Here is a 22,131-nt window from a genome sequence, read left to right as displayed (position 1 = left end):
ATATGATACATGGTGATAACTATTCCTGTAGCGTGCATGCAGAGAGAAATGTAGCTCTGTGTTTGACCCAGTGCAGAAATATTACGGAGGATATACATGTTTCATGGGTCACTTTTTTGCCTTTTCATATTACATACAAGCCGTTGGCATCTTTGAAAGACCTGGTGTTGGCATGGGAACAACTTGGCGACCACGGTTTCTTTCACATCTCCTCCTCAACACGGTTGAGCACACACACACACAGGCATGCACAAACAGGTCCTCAGATGACAGTGGCGAAAAGGAAGATCTGGATGAGGGGCATGACCTTCAGAGTTGAAAGGTCGGCGAGGACAGCCTGTAGTGTGGGTCGTCAAACAGAACCCACGTCAGCAGCCATTTTGGCAAAACAAGGACATACAGTACAGCAGAGCAGGACACAACAACTGACCCACAAAACAGTGCTCAAAGAACAATTCCATGTCATAAAGTTTCCCCAGAAACTCTTTTAGGGGTGAAAAGCCCCGTATGCTTCATGCAAGGAATATGCCGCTCCCCACCCTGGCCTTTTGGGATTTGGGATTAAATTTAGGTGCCCTATCATGTTTACAGAAAGGGTCTTATATTTCAGCCCTCGGCTTGGCTCTAAAAATAAGGAGCCCATGTTATGATACCTTCTCCAATGGACCAGGTGGTAAATGAGCAAGCAAATACTGTGGGCCAACATCTTAGCATCAGGTCAACCTGACGCCCGTGCGTCACAGTGTGGATTAACCCCCTGAGGAGGGAGGAGGGAGAACGAGGAGGCGTTTATTTCACCTCAAGGTTTACTCAAGCTGTCAGTCACACGCTCTGGGGAAACAGTGTGGGTGTGGGAGCTCAATGGTCTGTCTTTCTTTAGTGACCTGTACGGTTTGTTGATCTTGATATGTAAACAACAGGAATCTCTCTATTTCTTGTTCTCTCTCTCTCTATTTATTCTCTCTCTCTCCTTTTTCTCTCTCCTCTCTGACACACTTACAGAACACATAAACACACACATAAACATGCACACACACACATTTTTACATTTCAGTGTGAGCGATTTGGGGGAGTGGGGCTAGGATTGGGGGGTGTATGGTTTAGGATTTGAAATGGCCAGCCAGCGTTTTTGGGGTATGTGCATGCAGAAGACAGGGTTACGAGTGCTGGCCGGACGTCAACGGCTATTTCAGTCTCGCTGGGACAGAGTGGACGGCTGCGCGTGGGGCTGCATGCAGCAGAGCAATGGGACAGGCCAGGAACCGGAGAGTCACTCCCCCAGTGTAAGGCACACTCACCTCAGCTGAGGCCAGTGACGTCACCTCCATCAGGTTCTCAGCGCGGAAAGCAAATACAGCCGCTGCCAGGACTGGGGGGGAGAGAGAGAGAGTGGGGGGGGGCAAAGCCCACCACACACTTAAGTTTCAATACTGCTTAATGCCGGCTCCGTAGCACATTAATATATCAAATTCAATATTCTAGAAAAACTGTAAAAGTGCTTTGTCGCAAAGTCAATTTTTTACATGTTATAGTTAGTCAATAGTGAAATAAGGGTTTCCATATTGAGAGCTAGTTTCATGCAGAAGCTGCCATGCATACATGCTACGATCTCCAGTGAGTCGTAGCCCAGGATGCGGTCCCACAGCAGAAGGAGCTGGTCAGTGGAGAGGTACCCAGAGAATGCCCGCACCATCCACTTGAAGGCAATACGCAACCTGGTACACAACATCACAATTACACAACAGTCAGACACTTCAAAGCTGTATAATACATTCAAGATTCAATATTCAAGATTCTTTATTTGTCACATGCATACAAGTATACAGTGAAATGCAAAGGTGACAGTGCCACAGAGTAGTGCAACAATAAGTTAAAAATAGAATAAAATAAAATAAAATAGAAGTACTAAAAAAATATAAACAGTATGAACAGTATAAACAGTATAAACAATATAAACAGTATAAGCAGTATAAACAGCGGTGAAGCAATGTACGCAATGGAATGGCAATATACAATGGCAATGACAGGTTGACAGTACAGATAATTACAGTGGAGGATGAGTCTGCAATGGATGATTATGTGTGTGCATATATGTGTGCAGATGTAAGCATTTGTCTTTCTTTCTTTTCTTTTTTTTACCCATAAATAGCACAAAAAAAAAAACATTCTTTCAAATAATCAACATATTGGACATCTGTTTGAAGCAAATGAGCCATGTTTTTACTAGTTTTGTGACCAATGTGACAAGTAAAACTGGAGTTGTAAGTGTGAGAGCAGCATTTAGCCACTAGATGGAGGTATACGCAAAAAATGTTCCCACTCATTAAGGCAGAGACTTGAGGGTCTGAGTAATGCAGTCCTGAAATGTAGTGGATACACTAGACTTCCCATAGAAAACTCCCATAGACTTTATGGAAGGACACCTTTTCAAAGTCTGTTGTTGAAATACTATTTAACCCATGTGGCCATCACTTTATCATTAAGTTTTGTTTGTAAGCTCCAACCTATTTGCCTCAATCATCACTGGATAGATGTGCAGTGGAACACATTCTTATTTTATGCTCCCTAGACTGTCACACATTCACTCGTGTTTGTAAGGGTGTCAGAAACATCTTTGTAAATGTGTGTTAAAGGTCCAGTATGTAACATTGAAGCTTTCTAAAATCTTCCTAATGGTTGTAATGAGTATGTTTAATCGGTAGGGATCAGGGAATGATGTCACTTGAAAGAAATATTTTGAGACTTGACTCCATTTTAAAATAGTGTCCTAAGTGACACTCGGTTTGCATATAAACATGTTGTTACTGCCAGGGGTGTTCTAGAGGAGTAGACTTAAGTAGACTTTTTGCCTTTCTGTCTCTGGTGGCTGCCTCTTTGTATTGTGTGCGCATGCAGAAACACAACAGCTAATGTCCGACACTGCAAGTCTATTTTGGGGGGGGGGGGGGGGGGTATATTATTATTATGTTGTTGTTTGGAAATTCAAAACTGAATTTCGCCGCGATAGCCAGAGGTGGCAGAATTATGACAAACTTATGCCCTGCTCCTTTAAAGTAAGGCGACTCCTGCAGAAATGTGTTTTGCAGAACATGATGTACTGTAGAACAAAATGGATGTCGCTCTACATGTTTTATTTGGTGATGTCTAGGGTTCTGTTTCTGTCTTTAGTTGCTACAATGAAGGAGTTAAGCTAGGAAGAAGTGTGTGCTAGCGAAAGTATGACATTTGATGTTGTATTATATGACCTAAAAGTCTTGCTACAGTGTCAGTGCTTGCAAAGAGTCTGGCCGTGCAAACATTCGATTTTCAGCTGAGATGAGGAGTGCAGCCCGCTCTCATCCACTCACAACGTGAATCCCCAGGGAATATAACTGACTTCTTATATATGAGTTGAAGTTCATATTTCATCCTTCTGACTTGGTCAACCACCAGCTAGCTAAACAAGCTAACAGTAAGGCTTTGTAATAAACATTGAGATTGATAATGATTTTCAAATTATGAAGTGACTACACAATGCTACACAAATGATTATTCTGTGTGTGAACTTACGGCTGGGCTCCAATCTCTCGTAGATGGTAGAAAAGCTGGGGGAGATGAGTTTGAAGCAGCCTCTCAAACTGCAGGCACAGAGATACTATTCCCTACAAGAAACATATTGTCATATGAACACACAAAAACACACACCCACACACACATGCCTCACATTGCTGACTCAAGGATACTATAGTATATCTTAATAGAAGACATAACATCTTATGAGCATCAACATGGCTTATAAACAAAGAGCAGGCAGATTAAACACACACACACACACAAACACATGATCTCATTGTGATATGCTCACCGAGGGGGAGGAGGATATGGAGTGGAGTCTGAAGAAGTAGCGCACATACATCTCTCTGAACACACTGTACAGCTTGGAGGGCTCATTGTACAAGAAACACAGAGGAGAGACTGGAAGACAGACACAGAGAAACACCTCAGCAAGGGATCTACTGTATAAAGGGACAAGCAATAAAGACCATTCAGTCTAGAAACATACCTGGCCTAAACGGTATTCCCATCAAGGTGATACATTTTTTGGAACAAATTAGAGATCCTTTGATAACATGTTTTAATTATTCATATGATAAGAGTTTACTCTCTGATACCCAACAAGCAGGTTTGATCTCATTGTTATTCAAACTAGAGGCAAATGGTCAATAAAGATCCAATTCATCAAAGAAATGTGACGCTTCTGAAAATGTATAGCTTATCGTATCAAAAGGGTTTTTCTCAGATATTGTATACCATGATCAGTGTCTTTCTACAGGGGCGATACATACAGTTAGGGATAATATAAGACAATTACTTAAAATGATAGATCATTATGAGACATTCATCAAAGCTGGCTTGATGTTTATAGCAGACTTCAAGAAAGCCTTTGACAAAGTGAGGCGAGATTTGATAAACAAATGGCTACATTTTGGGTTAGTATTAGGGTTAGGTCATTTTGGTGAAAGGTAATTAATTGGGTTAAAGTGATATACAGTAACCCCAGATGTAAGGTTATAAATAATGGTAATTTCTTTTATATAGTTGCACTATCCAGGGGTGTAAAACAAGGCTATACATGATCACCATACATATTTATCATGACAATTAAGATACTCACTGTAAAGATAAGATGAAATCCTAGCATTAGAGTATTGAAAATGTAGGGATTGGATTCAAAGTCTTAATGTATGCTGATGACTCTAGTTGTACTTCCGTGCAACGTCTTAGTGAAGACCTTGACCTCTTTTCAAATCTATCCGATTTAAGGATGTACAATTCTAATAATAATATAAATGTAATGGTCCCTCTCCCTGACCGGCCCTCTGGCACCACCTTGAGGCCCTAGCAATCATCGCTGGAGCGTTCACCTCCCAGTCGACAGCGCACCTATTCCCTGTCTCCACTCAGCACACCTGCAAACCATCTGCAATCACCGCCCTATAAGAACCCTGCCTAAACTCCATTCCAGTGTTCCATGTCCCATGGTAACTCTTAGAGTATCACTTACACCTCCAGCCTTTGCATATCCTCCAGTGTTTGTTTTGTGTTTCACTGCGTTCTCCTGTGATCCCCTAGAACCCTTGTCTTCCTCGGATTCCCCCTCGTCTACCTTCCACGGATCTAGCCCATTCCTGTGTTGACTACCCGCCTGCCTACCTGAACCCCTGCTCGTCTGACTACCCGCCTACCTGACTACTCTCTATTGGATTATCCTTCTCCCTCCTACCCCTTTTCCCCTTTTATTAATAAATACGCCTTCGGGCTAAACCCCACCACCTTCTCTGTGTGCCGTCAATCTGGTTCTTCAGACGTTCACGGGTAACAGAACGTCCTGGCCAGATAACAGAACCGGACGGTGTTAGCGACCCGAGCCGGAGGGAGGCAGGGGCCGGTGTCTCCGACCATCCCCTGCTAGCCATCATTCAACAACACAGCACCCTCCTGAACCGGGTCACGGACCAGCTGGACAGCGCCTTCCACCAGATCTCCGAGCGCCTCACCCGACTCGAGCTCAGCGCCTCGAGTCAACTCCCATCATCAGTGCCGGCGCCACCTCCAGATGCGAGCCCAGTCCGCGGACCCAGTGCCCAGTTTCCTCATGGCTTCCAAGAGCCTCACCTCTCGCCGCCTTGCCCCTTCAGAGGGGAGATCGATCTCTGCCGCAGCTTCCTGGCTCGATGCGAGCTGGCCTTCCAGTTCCAGCCCAGCAGATTCCACTCCGGAGGGGACAAGGTGGCCTTCATCATCTCGCTGTTGACCGGGCACGCGCTGAAGTGGGTCGTCGCTGCTCTGGGCAGTAACTCCGCCTTGGCATCTAACTCCGAGGATTTCAAGGCGGAGTTCCGCTTCATTTTCGATCATACCCAGGAGGGCTCCAACGCAGCTTCCCCCCTCCACGTCATCCGCCAGGGGAACCATTCGGTGGCGGATTACTCCGTGGAATTCCGTACCCTCGCGGTGGAGAGTCGCTGGGGGGATAAGGCGCTTCACAGCGCATTTAAGCGAGGACTGAACGATGACATCAAGGACTGGCTTCTGAAGAACCGCCCCTCGTCCTATCAGGAGCTGGTCACCCTCGTCCTGGAGATGGGTTAGGGTTAGCGTGAGAGGCGTTATGAACGCAGTCAGGTCAGGACTCTGTCTCCAGGGTGGATGACCCCCCTCGGCCGCTCTCCCTCCAGTTCCTCTTCCGGACCTCCCCAAGCCCCTATTCCCATGATGCCCCCCATTCCCACCTCTGTTCCCAGGGTCGAGGAGGAGCCGATGCAGGTGGGCAGGTCCCGTCTGTCCGCAGCGGAGCGCGAGCAGCGTTTCCGGGACCAGCGTTGCCTCTACATCATCAGCTCAACCTCAGCTCAGCCGTCTTCACCAAGCTGGACCTGGTGATGCCCTTCGGGCTCACTAATGCCCCGGCCGTCTTCCAGGCGTTGGTGAACGACGTGCTGTATGACATGCTCAACATCTTTGTGGTAGTCTACCTGGACGACATCCTGGTGTTCTCTGGAACGGAGGAGGAGCACCATCAGCACGTCCGTCTGGTCCTCCAACGACTCCTGGAGAACACACTCTTTGTGAAGGCCAAGAAGTGCCAATTCCACGCCGCCTCCGTGGAGTACTTGGGCCACATTGTAGAGAAGGGTCACCTACGAGCGGACGAGAAGAAGATCCAGGCGGTGGTGGAGTGGCCCCAACCCGTGAACCGCCAACAGCTGAGACGTTTCCTGGTTCATACGGGGGTTCAGCCAGGTGGCCGCTCCACTAACCGCCTTCACCTCCATGCTCCTCCCGTAATCCTGGTCCTCGGAAGCGGAGGCTGCCTTCTCGACCCTGAAGAGTCTGAGTCATCCACCCCGACCCATCCCGTCAGTTCTTTGTGGAGGCGGATGCATCCGATACCTGCCTCGGGGCTGTCCTATCCCAGGTGTCCGCGGAGGACCAGAAGATACACCTCTGCACATACTTACAACGTCTGTCCCCGGCGGAGAGAAACTATGACATGGGCAACCGGGAGCTGCTGGCAGTGTATGCAGCCTTGGTGGAGTGGAGACACTGGCTTGAGGGGGCCCAGCAGCCTTTCGTGGTTTGGTCCGACCACAAGAACTTGATGTACATCTGGTCGGCCAAGAGGCTCAACTCCCGCCAGGCGCGCTGGGCCCTCTTCTTCACTCGGTCGAGTTCACCATCACCTACAAGCCAGGCTCCAGCAACATCAATGCCGACGCACTCTCCCGCCTGGCCCCGGAGGAGGTGGCTCCATCTACCCCCGGTACCATCCTTCCTCCCTCCCGAGTGGTTGGCGTCGTCACCTGGGCCATCGACTCCGTGGTCAGGGCTGCCCAACGCTCCCACCCCAGCCCAGGAGGCGGACCCCCCGGACGTGTCTTCGTTCCCCCGGCAGTCCAATCCCGAGTTCTGGAGGGGGGTCACGCCAGTAGGTTCACCTGCCACCTCGCCTGCCACCCGGGAGCGGGCAGGACCCTCTCGTTTATCCGCCAGCGATTCTGGTGGCCTGCCATGGAGGCGAACACCAGGGAGTACGTCGCCGCCTGCACCATCTGCGCCCGGAGTAAGGCCTCTCACCAGCCTCGTGCCTGACTACTGCAGCCCCTTCCCGAACCCCTGCTTGTCTGACTACCCGCCTGCTTGCCAAACCCTGGACCGACCCTGGACTACTCTCTATTGGATTATCCTTCTCCCTCCTACCCCTTTTCCCCTTTTATTATTAAATACGCCTTCGGGCTAAACCCCACCACCTTCTCTGTGTGCCGTCAATCTGGTTCTTCAGACGTTCACGGGTAACAATAAACCCCTGAAATAGACTTGCAGTGTCGGACATTAGCTGTTGTGTTCCTGCATGCACGCAAGATTCGCAGAGGGAGCCACCAGAGAAAGAAAGATGAAATTCGGTGAGTCCACTCCCCAAATTCACCCCTAGCCAGTAACAACATTTTTCTGCAGCCGTACAAAGGAAAACATTTAACAATCTATACTAAAATAACTCTGATCTCATTAGTGGCATCCCAGTTTACCTATGTGTTCATGTTTTTACCTGCTCCAGGAGTATCATTTTTTGAGCTATATGAGCAAAACATATTTAAATGTATATGGAATGATAAACTAGAAAGAAAAACACATGTGTCCTTATAATGAATATGAATTGGGTGGCTTTTAATCTCTCAATAAAAGCATAGCTGATTTAGAAAAATGATATCACAATCTTAACTGGTTTTCCAGTCGGGTATTGAAGAGTTGAAGATTTAGACAAAAACGTGTACACAGTATACACAGTAGCAATGATGATGATTAAACAATCATGATTGTTTTTGTAATTGTTAAGGATTTTATTGACTGTTATTTTATTTCTGGTGTTTAGAACCCATACTCACCATACATAGAAAAACCATGAAAGGGGATGACACCTACAGTATATGGGAGAGAAATTGAGGATCACTTACTATGAAATTAGGACACACTTAAAGTACTAGCTACAGGTGCAGCATATGTGATATGTACTGACATTTGAGGTTAGGGATTCTCTCTCACCATTGGGGGGATACACCACGGCAAATTCCTCCACTCCCATCTTGCCTGTAGGGAAGCAACCAACATAAAGATGTATATACATCCCTATGCAAAATTCCTTACATATGAAACACTTGCAATGATGATTAATACGATCAGATGTTAGGTATACATCCTTTTCACGGGTAAAATGGCTCACCCTGGATATAGGATTTGGGAGGAGTGGCACTGTTGTAGCTAAAGTGCTCCAGGACTGCAGTGTCTCGAGAAAAACACAGTAGGACCTATGACACACACACACACACACACACACACACACACACACACACTTCTCTGAATACAGACTATTAACACACATTATTTGGTCAACGGCAAATGACTTGGTACGTGGGTTGTTTCAATGCTGGAAGGGGAAATATATTAAAAACATCTGCCTTGCCCAAGCATTCCAGGATGCACTTAGGAGAAGTAGCAGCAACTCAAGTGGTCGCTCATTTCTTGAAAGAACAATATGACTGGAGGGGCGTTTGATGGTAATCTCCTTTCCTATTGGGAGTAGATTTCAATTTCACCAACGCATTACGCTCAACAAATTATATGGCTGGTATATCAACAGAATAAAACTCTAAATCACTGATTTCATCAGTTAAGGTCATCGAGTGTCACAGAGGAACAGGACTGTACACACTGCCTCTTGTTGAGTATTGTGGTTTTAGATCAGTCCTGTCTTGTACAGTATAATGGCTGCATTCTTCAACTGCCTAGTGAGTTCATGAACAATCAATATTGATGATGTTGTGGTTTATCGTGTCACACCTGTGCCCGTTGATAAGCTACCTCGGGATGACATAATGTACCGTGAACCAGATTCGGCGAAGTAGTCGTTATCTTTCACTCAAACACGAGGAAAACAAACACAGCCGTTACAAATAAACCAGCTAGCCAGACTAGAGGCATTCCTCTCTCGCTATGGTGTTGTCTGATGCAAGTAGAGTTCAGAAAATATAAAATAAAGAAGAATTTTTTAATATTTTCAGAACTTTCAATATTTATTTATTTTAAAGTGGGTTCTATCATCTAAATGCCTATATCTATGATAATGTTATTGCATGTACATGTTCAGGGGTTGTTTAGTCTACTGGTGTTCATTTACAATCCTGTCTCTATGTTATTTCCTCCACCTCTGGGAACACGTATCAATCACTGCCTAGCTAGATAACACTATATCAATACAGTATGTATTTATGTCTAACAGTCCTGCAGTGACATGCTAGTAGTATGAATGGATATACTGTTTGAATCTACAATATTCAAACAGTATATCCATTCATACTACTAGCATGTCACTGCGGTAGATGTGAGTAATACTATGCAAGTATTGTATAAGGAGTATTGTATACTGTATAAGGATTCATGCAGACTATTGTGACATAATGCATACCCTTTTATACAAACATAAGTGTTATATAAAACATTGTAACTAGCAACATAAATAGATAGGCCATATAATTTTTCCATTAGTATCTGGCTGGGGTGAATTTGTAAACATATCCAGAGTAGAGACGTTATGCTAGAGACATTATAGAGAGAGACAGTACTGTGAGAGAGAGAGGGTGAGAGTTTCCCATACCTGATACAAAAAATCTTCAAACACAAAGTAGTAGTCGTCATTACTGGCAGTGAGTTTCACATCCTGGTGAAAGGAATGCACCAGACCAAACTGAACAACAATCCATACTTTGAAATATTAATCTATATCCCTATACAATCTCTATATATCTTCAGAAGTGATTTATCACTCATCTCAAAGAAGAGGTTATAAAGAGCAGAAGTCATAAGAAATATAGCTCCACTGTTCAGTTCACAATGTATAATAGAAATGTGGATCACACAGAGATAAACAGTAGACCTACTGTACCTTGTAGATGAGATTGTCCACCAGCAGGTCATGGTGTATGACCCCAGCCTTCAGCTGTTCATAGTGCATCACATCCTGTACATCAAACAACAGTTACCTTCAGTACTGTACCACCAACATCCTTGGTACAGTAAGATAAAACCGGTGTGTACAAATTACATTGGACCCATCAATACAACCATACACAGCCACTAATTGGAAGGCAAAAAGTCACACAACTGCTAATACAATTAGATGGCAAAATTCTGTGTTTTTATTTTTCATCTGACCAAAATCACTATCCAATGTCCTAAAACCACCTTGTGGATTTTGTCAAATGTATGCGTCAGCTAACATTGACATTGACATAACCACGATTCGAGCATGGCTAGCTTCACAGGAAGTATTTAAACATGTCTAAGCATGTAGTTGAACTCAGGTCTGTCTCCGGTTTGAGATAAGCTATCATAAAAGAACGAGGAGACAGAAGACAGGGAGGAAACGAGGAATAAAACCCTCTCTCAGACAGAATTCAAGCACCTTGGCAATGAGAAATGGATGCGGAGAAAGGAGAGAGTCAAGGGGAAGTGCTTTGAGACAAATTCAAAACACAGAAAGGATTTAAAATCTCCTGACAGTATCAGTGATAGCATCTACCAGATATGAGGGTCACACCAGCTCACACAGATTAAGTTATTGAAACCAGCTTTCAGGTTAAAATTGAGTTTTACTGTTCAATAATCCCCTAAAATAATTCTAAGAATTAGGAAATATCCTAGATCTTAGACTATATTTCCCGGACATAACATAAATCCAAACTGCCCCACAGTTCCCCATACTTGAAAGTTCAATTTCAATTGACTTTATGTAAACCCAGATCTCCCTCGATACCAACCTAACCTTAATCCTAACCCTAACCCTAACCCCCTCAATCCATCGCACAGAGGGAGTCCTGTCTCCTGTTAGAGCTGTTAGAGGTGTCCAGCCATTAGCTTGTCTGAGCTAGGGATCTCTAACCCCAATTAACATGACAGATTGTGGGATGTGGGAAGGTATGTCACCAGGCGGAATGAGGGGTGATGCGTATTCTTACAGTGCCATGGGGGGAGGGGTTCTGTTTAAAAGGATGGTGGTGATTGGTGAATATAGCCAGGAGGTCGTCTTTGAGGATGTTTTGATTCTGGCTACATAACTGTCTAGCTCTGTGCATTAAAACAGCACTGTAGGTGCTCTCTAGCTTAATGTCATTCACAACTGAGGCAGTGGCACACATAGCTGGTGGACAGCTGTAGTGCCTGGCATGGCTAACACTATCCAGACCATGCCGGGTCCCTGTAACTCTCTGTACATCAAATCATATCAATCTCCCTACAGCAGGCATTGTTTTATCGGCCGAGCAGGGGTTCCTGGAGTGTAGGGCTTATACAAACGCAGGGCGGCACGGCCATTTGCCACACAGGGAGCCTGCCATCTGTCTGAGCAAACTTTGCTAAATCGCCACAGTTTGATTACGTTGGCATTTCAGCGCCAGGTACAAGTTAGAGCAGGCTGGCATAAACATTAGCCTGGCTTATTTATGGCCCGGGGATGGCTTCTGTACATCTGTGCTGAAAACTATGGGTTGGTGGGCATTCCATCTGTAAAAGATATATGTGTGTATGTACAACTATGTACAACTACATTGCATTCGGAAAGTATGCAGACCCCTTCACTTTTTCCATATTTTGTTATGTTACAGCCTTTTTCTAAAATGGATTAAATAAAAAATGTTCCTCATCAATCTCCACATAATACCCCATAATGACGAAGCGAAAACAGGTTTTTAGAAATGTTTGCTAATTTATTCAAAATAAAAAAACTGAAATATCACATTTATATAAGTATTCAGACCATTTGCTATGACACTCGAAATTGAGCTCAGGTGCATCCTGTTTCCATTGATCATCCTTGACATGTTTCTACGACTTGATTGCAGTCCACCTGTGGTAAATTCAATTGATTGGACATGATTTGGAACGGCACACACCTGTCTATATAAGGCCCCACAGTTGACAGTGCATGTCAGGCCAAAAACCAGGCCATGAGGTCAAAGGAATCGTCCGTAGACCTCCGAGGCAGGATTGTGTCGAGGCACAGATCTGGGGTACAAAAACATTTCTGCAGTATTGAAGGTTCCCAAGAACACAGTAGCCTCCATCATTCTTAAATGGAAGAAGTTTGGAACCACCAAGACTCTTCCCAGAGGTGACCGCCCGGTCAAACTGAGCAATAGGGGGAGAAGGGACATCATCAGGGAGGTGACCAAGAACCCAATGGTCACTCTGACAGAGCTCCAGAGTTCCTCTGTGGAGATGGGAGAAGGACAGCCATCTCTGCAGCACTCCACCAATCAGGCCTTTATGGTAGAGTGGACAGACGGAAGCCACTCCTCAGTAAAAAGCACATGACAGCCCGCTTGGAGTTTGCCAAAAGGCACCTAAAGGACTCTCAGACCATGAGAAACAAGATTCTCTGGTCTGATGAAACCAAAATTGAACTTTTGGCCTGAATGCCAAGCGTCATGTCTGGAGAAAACCAGGCACCGCTCATCACCTGGCCAAAACCATCCCTACGATGAAGCATGGTGGTGGCAGTATCATGCTGTGGGGATGTTTTTCAGTGGCAGGGACTGGGAGACTAGTCAGGAACAAGGGAAAGATGAACAGAGCAAAGTACAGAGAGATCCTTGATGAAAACCTGCTCCAGAGCGCTCAGGACCTCAGACTGGGGTGAAGGTTCATCTTCCAACAGGACAACGACCCTGAGCACACCACCAAGACAATGCAGGAGTAGCTTCGGGACAAGTTTCTGAATGTCCTTGAGTGGCCCAGCCAGAGCCTGGACTTGAACCCGATCGAACATCTCTGGAGAGACCTGAAAATAGCTGTGCACTGACGCTCCCCATCAAACCTGACAGAGCTTGAGAGGATCTGCAGAGAAGAATGGGAAAAACTCCCCAAATGCAGGTGTGCCAAGCTTGTAGTGTCATACCCAAGAAGACTTGAGGCTGTAATCGCTGCCAAAGCTGCTTCAACATAGTACTGAGTAAAGGGTCTGAATACTTATGTAAATGTGATATCAGTTTTTTATTTTTAATAAGTTAGCAAACATTTCTAAAAACCTGTTTTGGCTTTGTCATTATGGGGTATTGTGTGTAGATTGATGAGGAAAAAAATAATCCATTTTAGAATAAGGCTGTAACATAGCAAAATGTGGAAAAAGTGAAGGGGTCTGAATACTTTCTGAATGCACTGTATATCCATTCAGGGCATATCTAATGGAATGAAGCAAATATATTTTTTGGTTGATAGTTAATAAACTGCATGCATGCAGAATCTTGTCTCATGCAAAATGTTTTATTGGATGAATTATTTGAAACTATTTATTTATTTAATCAATCATAAATGTGCATTAAAATAATGTATACACAAAATAACCATAAATACCAATTAAGATAAACATAAGTGCTCATACACTCTCACTGAAAAATACAAATCATCAACATCCATTCAATGTATGGATAATAACCAAAAGAGATTAATGCAGGCCTGAACAAAAACTTGATGAAAATCCTAACTTTATCAAGAGACTCCCTAATCATCTCCCCACCTGTCTGAAAGATGGGTCATGCAAATCATTAACTGGAGAGTGTAAGAGGTAGAGAGTTCAAGCCCACGAAAACAAGGAGCTTGGGAATAGCAGCAGCTGCATGTCCATGCCAGGTTTATATCAAACACAGGCACACTGCAATACGTTAATTGTTTATGTGCGAGAGTGTGTGTGTGTGTGTGTGTGTGTGTGTGTGTGTGTGTGTGTGTGTGTGTGTGTGTGTGTTCATATATGCATGCCTGTGTGTATGTTACCTCCGGTTCATTGGTGGAGTTGAGGATGAGGGCCCAGAGGTCTGCCCGTAGGCCCGTGGGACAGCCCTGTCTGCTGTACTGCTGCGCTGCAGCACTGTCCTGCCCACTCACCACTGAAAAAAAACAGAGAGAGAGAGGACATACCTCAGCATACTCTACACAAACACACCTCAAAGCACTAACACAATACCTTCACACTATCAAAACAGTGACAACAGAAGAGACTGTATATCCACGCACACACAAATAGCGTTGCCCTGTGTGAATAGGCCTATATCGAAAGTAATAACACAAGGAATGATATCTAGATATAATAAGATACTGCATAGATATTGTCATTTCAGCAACGCTTCACAACAAAATCACTCCACCATAATAGACCACTTGAACACTCTGTTGAATAATACTTGGCTAAAACACGCTATCTGAACCTCCATCGACTATGACAGGTCCCAAACACACATGGCCCTTGACTCCAGGTGTTAGAGCGCAAAAACATTTCACAACATAAACATACAGGCTCTTGTCTTCTTTATTCCGACTTTAGAGTGCACTCACTACTTGGCCTACGCTAGCCTCAGCTCTGGGGTGTAAAACGCATTCCAGCCCAAGGGGAACAGACACTGAGGACATTGAGGGGCTGTATACAGTATGGTACCTGTGTTTGTATGTGTCCCCCGAGTCAAGCCGGAGTCTAATTCCTTTCTATAAGAGGCTAATGTTTACAGTGGGATCAGTGTGCAGGGACAAAGAGGAGTGTAAAAGTGCGCTTCTCGCCCGTTTGGACAAGTGCAGGGGGACTAGGCCACTTGAGAGGGTGAAGGAGAGGATTAGTTATGGCAACAGCTAACATTAGGGGTTTTCTAAGGGAGCAGAAGAGGAGTGTGTGTGTGTGTGTGTGTGTGTGTGTGTGTGTGTGTGTGTGTGTGTGTGTGTGTGTGTGTGTGTGTGTGTGTGTGTGTGTGTGTGTGTGTTTGTCTCTAAACTTCACCTCCAAGAGATTAAATGTCCTAGGATACAATAAGACCAAAACAATCCAGTCAGATACACTCTATTGAATAAACATTATCAAAAAATGTACAAGACCTCTATCTATCTTACCTTTTTTCCCGATGTGAACATGCTCGCTTTCAAACAAATCTGAATAGCAATAGGAAAGAAAATAAAAATAGAAAAAATAGAGAGAGAGAATAGAGAAAATAACAATGTGTCCGTTGTCATCCTGAAGTGGTTTTGTTTCCAGAACGAACTACTTTATCAGTTTGATGTACAAACATAAGACGATGATATTTAAACCCTAGACACACAGACATTGTTTGAGAGATCACAGACTGAAGAATGGCATGGGAAAGTGACACACACTGATATGATATCCACTGTTTATTTAATTGTATTTTCTGTATTTGCTCAGTAAACATGTTTTGTGTGAAGATTTGGGCTGATAAATTGTACACAGGAAGTTCTTTTAGCTCAAATGTGGAATATGAAATAAGTGATGCAAGAAATATAAAAGGTTTGTGATGTTTGTGAATACATGTACAGTATCACCTGGATGGATACAGGTGTGGTCATCAATACCCAGGTGTCCAGTAGTCAAGCTCAGCTCTGAGTAGGCTTCTCTCTGAGGGGGAAAAAAATCACACCAGATCTACAATATCAAATCATATCACTTCGATATACCGTAATCATTGGCTAACATAATCAAGTGGCTACTTCAGGTATAACAAGCAGCATCATTAAAAGATGTACAAAGTTTGATACAACTATGATAATGCAACATACATACAGACTATATACATAGAAATGAAGAAATATACTATACTATACATAGAAATGAAGAAACAGCACATGTGCAATGTTTGGTGCGACACATACTGTATGGTATACACAGGTTTGGGTCAGTCTTTACCCTACCATCTGAGGGATGTCTCTGATGTGGAGGGGCACCTGGATGAGGCCCCAGTGGCTCTTAGCGCTGGCCTCCTCACTGCTGTCATGGTTCGGGTTTCGCAGGCTGATCAGCACCTGTGATGATTGGAATTGTAGTCTTGAGGAAAATGTAGTCTTCCCCCATCACCTTTATAAGAGATTGATGTCCCCACTCTGGGATGTCTGTATTGAGATGACATTTCTTACCTCCAGGAAATCTTTAGGGGCATAGACAGGCCTGAAGCGGCTTAGATCTGTAGAGAACCCACGACAAAGGGATCATATGATGTTTTAACAGAGTTCTATGGAAATTTGATTGGTATAACATGGATTTCAGGGAGAAATCCATGACAGTTAAGTCAAGTCAGAAGTCAGAATAGAACGAGGTTGGGGTGGAGGTTGGGAGAGGAGTTCTGCTCGTTATCGGAGCCCAGGAGTCTGGTTAGCTTCTTGATTCACAAGGGCTAGTGTTTATGCCAAAGGCCGGCACACACTCGTAAATGTTATCATACCCTCCTCTCTCAGATAGCATTGTTAGGAGACTGTTATGTTACACAGGGTTCTGTGCACAAGCACAGCTTTGCAGAGTAAACGTAGTGGGATGCACCAATGCAAGAGGTATACAGAAACTCTCTGTCACACACATTATCTCAATTTCAGTGGCAGGAGATGTAGCTGTCTGCAATGCAGTAATAACTCCACAAATATAAACTGTGTAATCTACACTACTTCTTAGGCAAACAGAGTGTAGCTAGACCTGGTTCGTCTGTTCCCATCTCATTCCATTTGTTGGTCAGCTCCTTCTGCTCCAGAGCAGGCCTCTGGAAAATACAGAGTGAGACTCAACCTGACCAATACAGACACATGAACATATCAATGCCACCAAAAGCATTTCTAGATGTCCTCAGCCGGCGTTAAGTACTGTTTCTGTTTACCTTGCGAGCCAACGGCACACCAAGTTCTGTGCACATGCTGTTCAGGCTTTTGAGGATTCGTTTCTCCCAGCTAGCCTGTTACACACACACACACACACACACACACACACACACACACACACACACACACACACACACACACACACACACACACACACACAAACAGTTAGCTTAAATGATTACAAAGATAATGCATTACTAAGAATGCTGTACTAAGCATATGTATCTCCATATTCACCAAGCAAGCACAAAAAACTGAGCCAGGGAGAGAAAAGAGAGTAAGAGAGAGTGATGGAGAGTGGAAGAGACAGACTGACCTGGGCTTTGCGCATGTAGGCCAGCGGCTCCTTGAGGTGCTCAGTGGGGGCTGCAGAGTGGCTGGGGGGCGGCCGACTAGACAACACAAACACACAGAGAGAGAGAGAGAGAGAGAGAGAGAGAGAGAGAGAGAGAGAGAGAGAGAGAGAGAGAGAGAGAGAGAGTGAGAGAGAGAGAGAGAGAAAAGGAGTGAGAGATAGATAGATAGATAGATAGATAGATAGATAGAGAGAGAGAGAGAGAGAGAGAGAGAGAGAGAGAGAGAGATAGATAGATAGATAGATAGAGAGAGAGAGAGAGAGAAAAGGAGTGAGAGATAGATAGATAGATAGATAGATAGATAGATAGATAGATAGAGAGAGAGAGAGAGAGAGATAGAGGAGAGAGTGAGAGAGAGAGAGACAGAGAGAGAGAGAGAGATGCAATAAGATACAGAGAAAGCTGACCCTTTGAAATTCAATACATGATAATGCAACTACAGACACAGTATAAGATGTGAGACAGAAAAGCAATATGATATAGGGTAAAAGCACCAGACAGGCTACAACAATGCACGGCAAGAGTTATTATACCAGGATCTCTATGGACCAAGGTAAAAACTTCAGATACAAAAATCTAGAGTAGCAGAGGCCCTAACACCCAAACTGCATGGCACCCATAAGCAGAACATTTGTGTCAGGTTGCACTGGGGATGCTGCACAAGAAGCGTGCCGTCAGTCAAGCGACAGACCAGAGAGAGGCTCTGATACACGGAGCGGACAGAGGGAAACAGACTTGAAGCCTGTACCTGCACTCCAGCCCTGTGATCCAGACGTGAGGCCACGCTGCTCCAAGAGCCTGTGTGTAGCATGTCTCATAGGCAACTGTGGGAGTGATTCAGCAGTGGCTGAAGGGCGCTTCCATAACGGAGCTGTGACGGGCGCCATGTAGTTTGGCCGTAATCGTCCTCCAGTTGGAGACGGTCTGGGTTCATGAACCGGATCCACCACCTGTCTCTTGTCTCTGCCCACTTATCATCCAGTCTATTCAAAATGACTCTGGCCGTCTGGACCCAACAGGATTTAAACTATTTTAGGGGGCCCTTGAGTTCTCCTTGTGTTATAAAACACTCATCCCAATGTAAACATGTCACCTAAACGAGGACATACGGATGACTCATGTCCGAAAGAGGAAGGCATAATTCAACTTTATGTTGCAGCGAAAAACTGAGCGTCCTCGATCTCAGCCTAAGACTAAAGCTTAAGCGCTGTCAAAATGCACTTGGGGGAACCAGAATTCATATTGTGAAATGAACAACAACAACAGATGATTTGATCCAGCAGCAGATTTGATCACACAAACAGCGTGTTAATAGGATTGGGTGGTATACATTTTTTCATACCTTTATACCGTCCTCAAAAAAAAAAATGTTGTTGGAAAAACTGAATTATTTATTTAGTGACTGCTAAACTGTATGACATTTAGCCTAAACAATCATTTAAACTTTACATCCCGATCTCAGTTTGACAAACTAAAATAAACAGTTGGATAGCATAATATTATAGCTTAATAAAAAGCATCACACACTGAATTCGTAATAATATAACTTTTCTCATGTCCTATTTCATATAGCCTATAGGCTATCATTTGTCTATAAAATATTGATTTAGTTACTGTTATGAGACTATGCTCTGGGAATCCTAATTCCGCTTCTTTCATTTTGAGCACACTCTTTCGGGGCCAACTGTGAGAGAAGGCGGCGGTCATGGCACGGCAGACTCCTGAGGGCCGGACTGTCTGTTGCCTCTGGTTCTGCACTGCATTTGTCACCGACAGATTGAGGTTGTGGCCAAAACAGTTGAGCCATGGCCAATTCAGGGCCCTGATGGCGGCTGCAATGTTAGCAGCATTGTCAGTCATTATGGAGAGTTTACTCGCATCCAAGTGCCGTGCAGAGTGCATCAACAATGTTGTCCACCGTGTGGTTTTCTGGAAAAAAGCTAGTCTGTAGTTTCCAGTCGTGTGTGACAAAGTGGACGGTTAAAGGCAGGTATGGCGTCATGTTAACTGACAACCACAAATCCATTGTCAGCGAATAGCTGTTTGAACCCGACAGCAGCACTTGATACAGGCAGACATCCCTTCCGTGCAGCTGTTAATGAATGTTTCAGTTTGAGGTGCGAGTGTAGATTAGTTCCCATTAGTGTTCCCATCTCTGGCTGTCATCTTTTTCATGCAAATCTTGTAAATAACCTTGTCCAAGTCTGCAGGCTCCCCTTTATCGTCAGGTCGGAACCCGAAATGCTGCCATATAGCAGCAATTGCTTTAGCAAGTAATTAGCGCTAGTGATCTTTTTTTTCTCCTTCTCTAACCTTAGGTGGAAGAGGTCACGTGCAACACCCTACAAGTTACGCTCCTGAACAGCACTGTTACACATTGTGAATTGACAAACAGCATTTAATTTGGCAGTTTGATAGATAACGGAGCAGACATGTTATGACGGTATTGAAAAGCATACCCTGGGCATTTTCAAATCTTGCGGTATACCGTATTACCGTTATACCACCCAACCCTAAGTGTTGGACTGTTCCAGCTGCTGCGGTCAGGCAAACGCCTTCGCTGTCATGCAGCAAGAACAGAGCGGCTAAGACAGAGTTTCTTCCCCCATGCCATCAGGATCATCAACGACGACCCCACCAGTCAAGTCACTCACACACTCACTGACATCATAACACATACGCACACACATAATTACCCATTGCGGACTCATCTTTCACTGTAATTAACTGTACTGACAACCTGTCAATGCCATTGTATATAGTCATTCCATTGTGTACATTGCTTACATTGCTGTTTATACTGCTGTTTATATTCTATTTATTTTAAATGTATTGTTGCACTCCTCTGTGGCACTGTCACAACTGCATTGTGACAAATAAAGAATCTTGAATCTTGTTAATTTGTTTAAAAATTGAGCTATGGCCATGCAAACTAACAAGCATCCCTCCATATCTGATATAGGCAAATAGTCAGTCAGACATAACAGGAGGTTAGATGGTTCTAACCTTATGGTCAGAACAAAGTTGATGCCGTTGATGATGTTTTAGGGTCTGGTCTTGTGTGTGTGTGTGTGTGTGTGTGTGTCTGTATAGATTATTCATAATACAAAACAAACAAATGATGTCAAAACGTCTGGAAAAGACACTTACACATTCAATTCTCTGTATACCGCATTCTGGAGTTTTCTCTCCCAACCTGCAACACAATGTGAAAATATTTCAACCACCCATAATTTGCAAAATGATGTGGTAGGACTACTGTAATATGTTCAGACAAGTCTCCACTATTCTCCACAAAAACACCTGTCAAGCATTCAGGCAAACCTGATGTTTTGAGGAAATTGCGCACGTCCTCTTTAAGAGATTCTATTTTTATCTCGGGCTGATGCAAATACTCCTGAAATGAACAAAAATAGGTTAATATTCAATATGTCAATTTCAGAATGTCAAAAAGTAACTATTTCCAATATTAGGTAAGTAAATTAAAACGCTAGCAGCTGTCAAATGTCAAATCTGACAGCTAGGAGGACATTACTCGGTGTTGCACATCTTATTCGACTCTGCAGAGCTTCAACTCACTTTGGCCTGTCTCTCTATTTGCGAGTGTAAATGAGTTCCTTTCAGTCGCTGGACAATTTGCCCGATTGTCAGAGATAACTCAGTTCCCTCATCCATCATTTTCAGGGCTCGTTTGTTTTAACTACGACAAGGCAATTTGATTTTCTGTATCCATTGGGTATCCGGTGATAGAGCCTCTGCAGTGGTTACTTAGCAACTAAGGACCAGACATTCAGAGGAAACATGGATACGCAAAATGTGTTCCGAGCTCCAATGAGGCACTGATAGTCAGGCTGCATGGAGGCTGCCAGGCTGTCATGTCCAGAAACATATGCAATGCATATACAACATATATTACAGTTGTGTTGATGAATGACCCAAGAAGAAGGTCTACATTCCCCGAAATTAATGCACTCAATAAAGCAACAAAGATAGGAAAATGTTGTGGTCACATTTGGTGGTCACAATTTTTATGGCGCTGCATCCAACATAATCATGGGCATAGATGTCAGGAAAGTGGGATTAAGTGAGTGCTGTGTAATCTGTGTTACTATGACAGTCATTCACAGCCAAAAAAGTGTTTTATTATCTGACAACAGAAGATTTGAAGACTTAATGGGTAAGAAAACTGCTGGAAAAATATGTTGACTGATTTGTTGATTTTGAGAATTTGGCACTAATCAACTGGTAAAGACCAGATGCATCACTGTCAGTAAGATCATCATCATCTCTCGCATGTCAAGTTACTGAGCTACAGTAAATAGTGTGTGATATTGATGCTGGCATTATCTATTTTGTATTCATTTATCTTTTATCTATGCAGGTAAGGCCCATTGAGATATGAATCTTTATTTCAAGGCAGCCATGGCCAATCTTATTATATACTGGTCTTTTTTATCTTGTCCAGGTAAAAGTCAAAATGCTCTTTTGTTGGTGTTTATGTTCTCTTCTTGAAAGGCAGACTGGAAGACTGAAAACATTAGGCTATGCCTAT

At 44.0% G+C, this 22,131-nt stretch overlaps 1 protein-coding gene across 1 annotated transcript; it reads right to left on the bottom strand.

Moving 5' to 3' along the window:
* Positions 1-262: 262 nt before the first annotated feature.
* On the bottom strand, positions 263-21,257 carry tbc1d19 (TBC1 domain family, member 19; the record flags this gene model as incomplete). Its single annotated transcript, XM_083667721.1, has 21 exons — positions 263-337; positions 1,299-1,369; positions 1,600-1,715; positions 3,550-3,641; positions 3,845-3,954; positions 8,424-8,456; positions 8,581-8,625; positions 8,759-8,843; positions 10,190-10,252; positions 10,478-10,552; positions 14,359-14,471; positions 15,460-15,498; positions 15,907-15,979; positions 16,273-16,383; positions 16,495-16,541; positions 17,045-17,108; positions 17,223-17,297; positions 17,540-17,615; positions 20,730-20,775; positions 20,904-20,976; positions 21,159-21,257. 21 exons carry the CDS (start codon positions 21,255-21,257, stop codon positions 263-265), a joined length of 1,581 nt encoding a protein of 526 aa, XP_083523847.1.
* Positions 21,258-22,131: the final 874 nt, after the last annotated feature.

This window comes from Argentina silus (assembly GCF_951799395.1).
Source record: "Argentina silus genome assembly, chromosome: 1".
NCBI lineage: Eukaryota > Metazoa > Chordata > Actinopteri > Argentiniformes > Argentinidae > Argentina > Argentina silus.
This window is presented reverse-complemented; position numbering and strand designations above follow the sequence as displayed.